We start from the raw sequence: 11,855 nt of genomic DNA, 5'->3' as shown, positions 1-11,855 counted from the left end.
TTGGGAATATTTCCTGATAGTCTCCACTCTTCTACGTTCTAACCCTTTGCATATAAAATTAACTCCTCTGTCCTACCTTCGCCATACTCATACTCATATTATCTAAAGAAATACACAAACAGTTGTGGCCCTTTGAATGAGTTAATTAATGAAAATCTACCATTCTTGGGCTATGTAGTGGGTCAACTTGAAATGTTATGTAAATTGGTAGGCAATGTCTGTAATGGCAATTCAGGTTCCCTACGGCTACGGCTCAAGTTCAAACTCCATATTAGTTCCAACTCGTACTAGTTCAAGCTCGCCTCTTTGTACAAGCACCCTACGGCTATGGCTCTCGGTAATAGACGTACTAGCCCTTTAACAAAGTTTGGGCACGGCACTTCGGTGGTTTACTAGTCAATGTCTTCTTGTTTTTCGAATGTTTTCGCTTTAACCATTTCTGAAGTAAGCTTTTCTTATGTTGTATTTTGAGAGTTTGTGATACAACTAAATGTTTTACAGGCGTTGCCAATTGTTTAAAACAGGACGTTTATTCGAATAACTTCAGTGACAACACCTGAGATTTCAAGGAGTACGTAATCGTTGATGAACTATCCGTGATGTAATTTGTTTGTCAACTTCCGGGTGTCAGTGTAAACCTTAACAGACATTTTAAGCTGACACATTGTGAATGCTATTGCGTGTATGTATTGTACATATAGTTGAGAAGGATACATAAATATAGTGTAGACCACTATTCGTTTTCTAGTAACATAGTATTTGAATTCACGCATGCCATTTTGTTTTTGTAAATTCGTCTAGTGACACCTGTTGCGCCAGTTTCGGGTAAGTCTTTGCGGTATCGAGTGCCTCGGAGCCTAGTACAGGTGGATAAATCAAAGAGGAATATAACGTTTATCAAAGGAGCTTATTTCAATTACTTGTATTCGGATGAAAAGGACAACATGAAAGTAAATGTAACTTTTGGAGACACAGTAGTGGTCGTTCCGTGTAAAGGAGGATGGACAGTTCGGGAGTTGATAGACCAGGCCAGTCAGAGGTATCGAAAGATTATTGAACAGGTAAGCTAAAGTGACTTTAAAATATGACGAATCTAGCTTTGCTGACATTTTCTTTCACATCTGTCTTAACCCTGTTTGCATCGATAGTAAAGGCTAATATTTTTTCACTCGGATAATCACGTGATAACATTTTTTAACATCATCCCCAGTGGTTGACAGCTATTTCTAGGCCTATCTATTATCACATTTTCCTTGTTTTCCCATTAACGTTACACTTAATTTCTTAAAACGTTTTTTATTATTCAAATGACTGAATCGCATTACACCTGACAGCAGCATTTCAATGAATAGCCTATACTAAGAAGTGTCATGCAGAATGACTGTCAGAGGTGTAAGCAGCCTGCCCTAATGTGATTTTTTTTCCAGAAGAACAATTAGTGAAAAAAATATCAGAATATAGCCGCTTGCATACCGGTTGTCCTGCTTCTAGCCGGAAATTGTATAGTTCAGGATTTTAGGACTGTAGGATCCCCATTGGTTAGTGTGCCAAAGGCAGCAGCAACAACGCCTAGGGTCCCCACAATAAATGGCATTGTAAATAATAGAGGGGTACTGTACAAAGACATAATCACATAGATGGCTGTACATAGTCTGTAGTCTATACAGTATAAATATCAAGTCTCTACCTAATGTTGACACAGCCATTGGAGATCAGTAGCAGCTATGTGACTAGGCCCACCGTGACAAACCCAAGCTGTCAAATTAACAAATTGTAACTACGATATCATCCAGAAATCTCAACTTCTTAACCGTACATATACCCAGATGCTTGAAAAGGTTATTGTTCTCTGTGGCGAGCCAGGCCCCAAATCAACCTTCCACATTGGAAATCACCTTCAATCTCTTCCTTTGTAAGCACCAAAGAGCCAGGTGTTAGTGGTCTATATGAGTATTGTGTTCACCCGGCTAGGGAGCAGCTGTCTAGAGATATACTATTAGCCTCGTGTTTAAATGGACAGTATCTCCCCGGGCAGGTGGGGACCTAGTATTGGATGTGCTCGGCATGGTTTCGCCAGGCCCTTGTGGCCCAGACAACAGCCTTTGTCCTTTGACTGATGGGGTATTAGGCTGGCTGACAGCCCCGTCGTTATCGGTTGGTTTTCCCTGGCATGGGACGGCGGTGAGACGCTGGTGATGGACAGGTTGTGCCAGGCAGGCAGCGGGGATGGTAAAAAGCTTCCGCCCATGCGCCCAACGATGTCGGTGGGCTCTCATCTGCCAGAGCTATCCAGGGCAAGGGCTGTGTCCTCTAGGGGACCCGATTCCCAGTGGACAGCGCCGCTTTTTTCGACCTGGGCAATAGTCAAAAGTACTGGGCCTAAATGGTTCTCAGTCCTACCCTAACATCCAGGCCTATATTCCCTGTCTGTGGGATGATGTCGCCTGGGGAAGTCTAATTAGATATGGCCCCTCTCCCCATCAGAAGGGAAGGACCTCTGACCTCAGCCAGTGGGTTTGAGAAGGAGGCTGGGCGTTCAGTTGAGGTTCTTCCTCTGAGTTCACTTATCAGGTGGCATGCTAGATGACACAGGGAGTTGGTACAGTTAGCTGTTTGGCCTGAGTTCCTTTGCACCCTTGTCTAAATTCTGTTTGGTTTCAATTGGTTTCAACATAAAGCTGTTAATGTGGGCACGTCTAGTGCAACTGATCTACGAACAATCAAGGGACTTGCTAGGAATTTGTTCTGGCTCACAGTGCTCTGATTGCCTGCCACTGGTGTGACAGCATACAAAGAGTGTGTGGAGTGACTTTGGTTTAAGCAGTCTGCGGCCAAAGGCGCACAGATGAACGTCCAAGTCACACACTGTCTGTGGAAAAGGGTGTGTAGTGTTACCAGCATTGGACAGTTTAGAGGCTGGTTCCTGCCACTCCAGCTAAAGCCGAAGCCCTTGCCAACAGAGAGAACTGTGACTCTCAAAAGCAAAGCACAACTAACTACGCTGTCTGTACACTGAAGTGCTATATTCATTACAGCTCCCTTTTCTACTGTACCTTCCTGGAGGGACCCCATAGATATCTGTTGGCTTGTTCGTGAAGATTTTTTTTCTTTCTTCCCTACGCTAATCCCACACAATTCCCCCGCAGCTGTGTAATTATGCGTCGGTAGGATTAATGTGTGAAAAAGCAGTGCCCTGAATTTAGCGACGAGGCGCCTCGCTAATCGCTCCGCGCCTCGCCGCTCATGAGCGACGCCGTCTCTACCCGTCCGTGGGAGATATCGCTTCAAATGGGCGACTTAGTGGTGTAATGTGCAGAAATTTACCCTCTAACTGACTGTCACTGCTAGGCCTAATTCTTTTCTTGTGTCGACTGATCCACCATTGTTGTCAGATTTCTCTTTTATTTTGAAAGGGACCCAGGAAGTGTATGAATGTCTGCGATACATGGGATTTCTGGAGTTTGACAATTACAACTTGCGGCCGATTCTCCTGTATTGTGTTTCAATGCACTCAGCTGAAGTGTCACGGAGTCAGACAGCATTATGGAAAAGTAGTCAAAGGGCAGGAAAAGCAGTTAAAAAGTTAGATGCCTTGAAACATCTAGGACAAGCACTACTAGTATTATGTACATACTAGCAAAATTGGAGTATCAGACAAACCATACTTTTATAGCACATTCCTTACAAATGCATGCATTTCAAAGTGCGTAACAGACAGACAACATTTCTTGAAAAATACAAGTAGGAAAAGTGAATCAATAGGAATAATGCAGTAAAATAAGATATCAAATGAGATAAGAGCTAGCTAAAAATGGTGCCAGTTAGGCTAATTCTTAATGCATGTGAATGATGGGGACACAGTGATTTGAATAAATAATTATGTTAAGTATGTGGAATGGTTTCCTGGATTCCTCTGTCTCTGGAGGAGAACCAGTTGTCAGGGTACGTTCCAGTTGCATACCGCACCCAGTCAACTTTTCTCCTAGAAACAGATCTAGGATCCCTTCTCCGAATTTTAACCCTTAGTCAGGGACATGCCGAAACTGACCCAGGGTCAGGGCTAATGCCATCCTACACATGCTGACAGGACTACGTCAGTCTAACTAACCTGCTCGGGCAGAAAAGCATGTGGCTCATCCCACAGGAGCAACCTGTTTTTCAAGAGCAGTGTGAGTGTTATGTCACCAGACTAGCTAGCCTGCAGCTGGGTTTTGTGTGCGTGTGTATTTATTTAAAATCCAATAATTTTCCCACGCTTTTTTTGTTTTATTTGACTGAAAGTAGTGAAAGATTGATGGCAGAGAGTTTCGTGTGTGTGTGTGTGATATATATCTATAACACACACACCGATCAGCTATAACATTATGACCACTGACAGGTGAAGTGAATAACACTGATAATCTCATTATCTTTGCACCTGTCAGTGGGTGGGATATATTAGGCAGCAAGTGAACATTCTGTCCTCAAAGTTGATGTGTTAGAATCAGGAAAAATGGTCAAGCGTAAGGATCTGAGTGACTTAGACAAGGGACAAATTGTGAAGGCTAGACGACTGGGCCAGAGCATCTCCAAGACTGCAGCCCTTGTGGGGTGGTCCCGGTCTGCACTGGCCAGTACCAGTGGTCCAAGGAAGGAAATGCGGTGAACCGGTGACATGGTCATGGGCGACCAAGGCTCATAGAAGCGTGTGGAGAACAAAGGCTGGCCCATGTGGTCTGATCCATCAGACAAGCTACTGTATCTCAGATGACTAAAGTGAATGCTGGTACTGATAGAAAGGTGTCAGAACACACAGTGCAACACTGTTTGTTGCATATGGGGCTGCGTAGACGCAGACCAGTCAGGGTGCCCATGCTGATCCCTATCCACTGTTTAAAGCACCTACAATTTGCATGTGAGCATCGGAACTGGACCACAGCAATGGAAGAAGGTGGTCTGGTCTGATGATTCATGTTTTCTTTTACATCACGTGGATGGCCGAGTGCGTGTGCGTTGCTTACCTGGAGAACACAAGGAAACCTTGGGTCTTGCCATTCATGTGGATGTTACTTTGACACGTACCACCTACCTGAGCATTGTTGCAGTCCATGTGCACCCTTTCATGGTAACGGAATTCCCTGATAGCATTGGCCTCTTTCAGCAAAAATGGTTCAGGAATGGTTTGAGGAACACAGCAACAAGTTCAAGGTGTTGATTTGGCCTCCAAATTCCCCAGATCTCGAACCACTCGAGCATCTGTGGGATGTGCTAGACAAACAGGTCCGATCCGTGGAGGCCCCACCTCGCAACTTACAGGACTTAAAGGATCTGCTGCTAACGTCTTGGTGCCAGATACCACAGCACACCTTCAGAAGTCTAGTGGAGTCCATGCCTTGATGGGTCAGGGCTGTTCTGTTGGCAAAATGGGGACCTACACAATATTAGGCAGGTGGTCTTAATGTTATGGCTGATCAGTGTGTGAGTGTGTGAGTGTGTGAGTGTGTGAGTGTGTGAGTGTGTGAGTGTGTGAGTGTGTGAGTGTGTGAGTGTGTGAGTGTGTGTGTGCACGTATAGTATAGCACATGCCCATGAGGATTTGGTTGTTTTTCTATTATTTCACATCCACTGTGGATGTGAAATAATAGAATGGTGATGGGTTTAGTTCAGACTGTCAGCTTTAATTTGAGGGTGTTTTCATCCATATCCGATAAACCATTTAGAAATAACAGCACATTGAGTACATAGTCCCCCCATTTACCATTACCAAAACAATTTGGACAATTGGCTTCACAGCTGTTTCTTATTAGGCAGGTGTGTTTCTTTGCATCACTAGTGTATGCACCAAGAGATGTCAGTGTCTAGTCTTGATTCTAGGCTTTGAATTTGCATTTGGTGGTGGTTGCTGGCGCCTGACAACATAAGGACCAATGTAAGCCATGCTGGCCATCAAGATGCAGATTGTTCAGAATAACATTTTGCATGCCAAAATAAACTGTTTGGTACATTATAAGAAGGAAAAAAAGCATGAATTTGTTTGCTCAGCAAAAGGAAATTACCTGGTAGACCAAGCAAAACCTCTATAGTGGATGACCAAAGAATGATTACCATAATGAGGAAAAAAACACAGCAGACAACTGTCAGAGAGATCAGGACCATTCCAGGAGGTAGGCGTGGATGTGTCTCCAACTACTATTCACAGAAGACTTCACAGGCGGAACTACAAAGGCTGGACTGCAAGGTGCAACAACATTAGTTAACCTCAAGGATAGTATTGGCTGAAAAATACCAAAAAGAGCCTGCAGAGTCCTGGAAATCAAGTATTGTGGTTAGACAAATTGCTAGTGAAAGTGTATCAAATTGATGGATAGGGAAGTCTGGAGAAAAACAGGAATTGGCATACCAACGTATCTGAAATATGGTGTAGGGGGATTTCTGCATGTATAGCTGCCAATGGAACTGGCTCACCGGTCTTCGTTAACAATTTAACGGCAGCAGTACGATGAAATCTGAAGTCTTCAGAAACCTTGTCTGCTCCGATACAAACAAATGCCTAAAAAATGATTGGATGGCGTTTCAGCTTGCTGCAGGAGAACAATCCCCAACCTACTGCTATAGCAACCATTGAATTTTCTTCACTAGCCAAGTCAATTACCTGACCTGAATCCAGTTGAGAATGCGTTTCACTTGCTGAAGATAAGACTGAATGTAAAAATTCTGAAGATGGCCCAGTACAGGCCTTGCAGATCACCAGGGAAGATGCTCAGTGTTTGCTTATCTCTCATGGCTGCTTCTTGGACATTTTAAGCCACGCCCTTTGTCCTCCTCACTGATTCCTTAAAGGTTTATTGACTTGTTTTGTTAGGTCAGCTTAGCGAATAAGGCTTATTCTGATTTGGACTACAGTGGGTTATCCCTGGTTCTGTGTCAAACAGCAGGGCTGTGGTGCTAGCTGTAGGATTCTCTCAGACCTATGTTTCCATAGTGACACGGCGTGGGGGGACTAGAATTGATGCTCCCCCAACATAGTTTTTCATGAAATAATCATGAGAAGAAAGTGCACAAAATCCACATGTACACTTCCAATGTATTATACAATTTCCAGACCATAACCGTTTGACCATTTAGGAAATTATGTACATTTCATATGTGTTTCTTTCCTACCCTATAACTGCCCAGTCTCGCTATAATCAGGCTAATGTCTCCCATGTTTTCTTTTCTGCTCCCCCAATACAGAATGGGCAGGACTTCCTGGTTCGGACGCATCACGTGGAGTACTGCGACGGGGGCATTCTGGACCTTGATGACTTAGTCACTGACCTGCTGGAGGACCGAGATAAGGTAAGGTTAATTTATGGTGAATCCTTTGTCTGTGAAATCGGTCCTGGAGGGCTGAAACACTGCTGGTTTTCATGCATTCTTTTTATCAGGGACCATTTTAGACCGGTGACGCCTGGTTAGTGCAATAAACTATCAGGAAGAAAGAATAAATGGATTGGGGTGCATTGAACGGATGCCGGAGAAACAGCATGAACAACTTAGACAGACGGCCAGACCATGCACGGCCTGTACATAAATGTTTGAACTCTTTCTGTGGTGTGTGTTTGTTTTCTGACGACTCATATGGACTTGCTCATCTGGTCCGGCCAGTCCGGTAGTGGTTGGTTTGCGAAGGACTGCATCACGCTGCTGGTGTTTGACGAAGAGACCAAGTTTGGTTAATGACTTGTTGTTCAGGCTTTGTTCTGTTCCCTTCTAAAACTGAATGACAAGGCGGAAAGGGGAAGCTCCTCAGAAAAGGGAAGAACTGTGTGGTGTTACCATGAAAGACTCCTAGATCGGCACCCGCAAACAAAAAGCTCCACTTTGTATGAGGGTTATTTTAAAAAAAATACTTAAAATGTCTTCCTAATTTGGCATTATTCATTCCTAAGATGGGCTCATAATGTCATCCATATTCATAAAGCCAGATGCTGAATGGTAAATGATTAACACTTACTCAGCAACTGAACACCAAATGAAACTGGAATATTCATATTAGTTCGGCAGCTATACTGCTATTTCTGTTTGCAGAAATTACAGTTCATGTAAAGGAATTAAAACTTACTGGTGGCGCCTCCCAAAATGGCACCCTTTATTTTGCGCACTACATTGCACCAGTGCTCTAGGGACGGGGTATCATATTTTCACAGGCTGAACGAGCGAGTGTACTTTCCTGTGCCTCCAGGACTATATCAAATGTGAAAAATTAGTAAAGGGACAAAATTGCTAAATAATACATCTTTTAACTCTTCGGCCAATTTTGGAAAGACAACTTTCTGGTTCGCTTCTCATTAGTGTCAGGATGTTGAAAGTAGGGTAAGGGTTGTTTGGTTGAATTAGTGCAAGGTGTTTTTTTTCTTCTTTGATGGGAGTGTGAGGGTTGGCCGTTTACCCGGTGGCGTTCCCCCAAGAACGGAATTTACCCGTGTGTCAAAACAGGTCCATGTGCTTCAACTGTCGTTGCTACAGTAAATACGCACACAAGCCGTGGTTGCTGTGGTGTCGTGACCTAATGATGTCTCATTATGAGATTCCTCACGGAGGATTGCCGTCATTCAGTATAGTCATCACGCTAAAATCCATTCTTCAAAACACGCCCAAAGTCTCCTTTTTAATGTGCCGCATATAGGTCCTCAGAGGAAAGAATCTCAGAGTGGGATTGCAAATGTATGCACGGGTCTTCTTGTCAGTCGTATTTCTGATGACTTAAGACAGTGCTCATGCATGCTGGACCTGAGCCCAGATGATTCAGTACTCTCTGTTACCATCGTCGTGTCCCAAATGGCAACCTTAAGTGCCCCACTTTTGACACTGTTGACCTGTTAGTCGATAGTAGTGCCCTATAAAGTGAAAAGGCTTCCAGTTAGGACACACCCTTGTAAATGGTTTACTATATCCCCTCCCCTCTATATTATGGTTGGATTCTATCTTTAACGCCATTTTCCTGCCGTTCTCAACAGCGCTCCTCTCCATCAATGATCTGTGAGGCGTCCACTGTGAGCTCCTCCACCGCACAGTGTGAGTGCCATGTTAGCCACTAACAGGCGGTAATGGCAACTATTTGTCCGCTAGCGTAGCTGCCAGCTGTTAGAAAGCCCTTTATATTCAAGGCCTGCCCGCCCAGTAAGCCGCGGGCTAGCGTGTTAGCGCCGTTAGCGTAGCGCTTGCACCGCCGGTGGTTGATGAAGTTGGAGTGAGGGCTGTTGGAAGATTGATTACAGTACACACACACTGGAGGCTTCATTGTCTCACCCCCCCACCCACAGTAGGAAACGCCGGCCACCAGTCTCCTAATGAATATTCAGGCCCTCTCTGATGAATGATGAGGTGAATGCGGCGAGATCCGCCGGGGTCACGCCACAGGAGAGGGGAGTGCGTCCAAATCAGTCAATTAAACGCTCACATTTTTGCCCCCACTTGTCCCACAGTTTATCTGCCTGGTTGCAGAAGCATAGCCCACTGGGCAGCTGGTGGTATTTAGCTTTTGTTGTGTCCCCAAAGAATGACATTGTACTATTAATTGATTCTGTAGTTCTATTGAGTCCTGGACATTAGGCCAGACTCTGTTGTAGTGAGTCTACCTGTAGCGTGATTTGGTTACTGCCACAGTATGTGGCTTTTCTAGAAAAGATGGTATTGTTTGGCTTATTGTCTCTTAGGTTGGAAATATCTTATGATGTCAAGCTTTTAGAATCGTGAAGAGGCTGGAGCGCTGTTACATTTCTGGCATTACATTGTGGAAAATATCAACTAGGTACTGTTTTTCTACCCTGAAAACAGAAAATCAGATGTTACAATAGGGCAATAGAGATCACTTTGGTGGTTTTCAGTTGTTGAAAGTTCAAAGGTTTATATTGATTACATTGAACTTAATTAAAAGAGAAGTGGTTTGCTGTAGTTTCCTCTTTGTAGTGGGAACTGGCCTCTTATATTTTATTGTTTGGGGCTGATGGTTACATTTGTCATGACTGTTTTCCTTGTATTTACCCTGAGGCCTTTCACATCTCTTGCTGCAGAACTGTTGCTGATACTTTTTTCTTTCATGTGAGCTGATATGCATTGCCGGACTGCTGTCTGTGAATGTGTGTCTGTAGCACGAAGGTACCCGCCAGCATAGCCGGTGTTCCTTTTTGCAACTTACATCAAAAATACACAAAGCTAAAAGGTAAATTCCAGAAAGACTCATGAGTGACCTCAAGTTCAGTACGAAAGGACACATGGGCGCGGTACCTCGTGTAACTCGCAAGCTGCTTTGTGCTTTGTCTTACGGAGCCCTGTGTACATAGCCCAGGCTCCTGAATGGCGAACTCCCCTCTCCTGGAATGAACCCCCCCCACACGCACCTCAACAGCCACATCACGAGTATTAGGTACACCTTGGGAACATACCACAACTTTCCACTTTGAGGGCTAATCAGAGCCTCTAGCTCTCGCTTGCGCTCCCCCCCACCCCCCTCTCTCTCCCCCTCTCTCTTTTTCTCTCTGTGTGACTAATCCCCATAATCAAACCCTCCATGTTCCTGATGAGTGCCCGTAATGATGTGAGAGTAGTCGGTCTCTTGACGTGAAGGGGGATACACGCCGTGCAGGAAGGACGCCACCAGAAAGCCTCTCTACTCCTGGTAATAACTGGTGGAAGCACTTTGCTTTTCCCCGACAGCCATTTGCCCAGGTAGAACTGTCAGTCAATGTCATTCGCCGCATTCAACTCTTCAGCAAGGCTACATTATCATAGCAATTACCCCCCTCTCCTACCCTGCTCTCTAGTCCCAGTCCTAATCGTTTGGGATAGAGCGTCAGTCAAATGGAACTGTGGTCCGTTTTGTCTGGGTCCTGAGCTTACAACAACTTCTGAAGTCTATAATTTTGCCAGTAATAAGTTGGGTTTTAAAAGTGCTCTATGCTCTGCAGTACTAGGCACTGTGTTCTGTAATAGCAAGGTGTTTTGTTATGGATGGAACCTGTGCGCGCGTGCGTGTTCGCGTGCGTGTTCACGTGCGCGTGTGCGGACTAGCAGTCTTTCCCATTCCCTGTGATGGTCTTGTCATCAACCACTGTAATTAAACTCAGGGGAGCATAGCTGGCTCATGAATGGGCTGTCACTCTTTACTGCACGCACGCACACACACACGCGCACGCGCACACACACACCTATACAGATGCGCTGCTGTGGCCCAGTGATAAGACTTCTGTCTCTGTGCACGTATGTTACTCCCCCGATGGAGACCAGGGTAAAATATCCAGCTCCACCCTCCACCACGCTGTCCCCTCCTCATCCCGTCGCCATCGATCTCCCTCTCGGATTCTCAATGTCAATAAAAATTACTAAAAAAATAATTACAAGAAATGTCAGGATAGTTAAGCTTCCCCTCTCAACGACACGAAAGCCCAAAATCCATTCAGACACCCAGTCCTCAAAAGGAAGCATCCTTACCGAACGCAGCCAAGTGAGAAATCTAATTTCATGGGAAAAATAGCCATAATGAATCCATCCATCTTGACTAATTTGGCTTTTTAACCGCTGAACAGATTGAGTGGCCAAGGGTCTGGCTCCATTTACAGTATGCATGCAGCATAAATGGCCCCCTAATTCCTATTTAGGGCACTACTTATGACCAGGTCCTCTTGGGGAATAGAGTGCCATTCAGGATGAAGACTTTGAATAAGAGCATGTGAACATTTCAGGTGTGTGTGTGTGGTTTATTTCTTCTCTAACTTGTGTCACATTTGATTACCCATTCAGGTCATTCATAAGGATTTCTGTTCAGAACTGGCGCCCTATGTCTTATATGTCATACTTTTCCCCTATAGAACCTTTACATTAGTGGGAATTGGCTT

At 44.6% G+C, this 11,855-nt stretch overlaps 1 protein-coding gene across 2 annotated transcripts in view; it reads left to right on the top strand.

Annotated features, from left to right (window-relative positions):
* Positions 1-377: 377 nt before the first annotated feature.
* The window catches only part of LOC109614608 (partitioning defective 3 homolog B), a 138,104-nt gene continuing 126,626 nt past the window's right edge, over positions 378-11,855 (top strand). For both annotated transcript variants that reach the window (XM_029116575.2, XM_029116574.2), the window contains exons 1-2: positions 378-1,061; positions 7,213-7,317. In XM_029116575.2, the coding sequence (XP_028972408.2) occupies positions 945-1,061; positions 7,213-7,317 (222 nt within the window). In that variant the 5' untranslated portion in view covers positions 378-944. The remainder of the gene's footprint in view (positions 1,062-7,212; positions 7,318-11,855) is intronic.

This window comes from Esox lucius, chromosome 22 (assembly GCF_011004845.1).
Source record: "Esox lucius isolate fEsoLuc1 chromosome 22, fEsoLuc1.pri, whole genome shotgun sequence".
NCBI classification, from domain to species: domain Eukaryota; kingdom Metazoa; phylum Chordata; class Actinopteri; order Esociformes; family Esocidae; genus Esox; species Esox lucius.
Note: the sequence above shows the minus strand (reverse complement) of the source record. Positions and strands in the feature narration are given on the sequence as shown.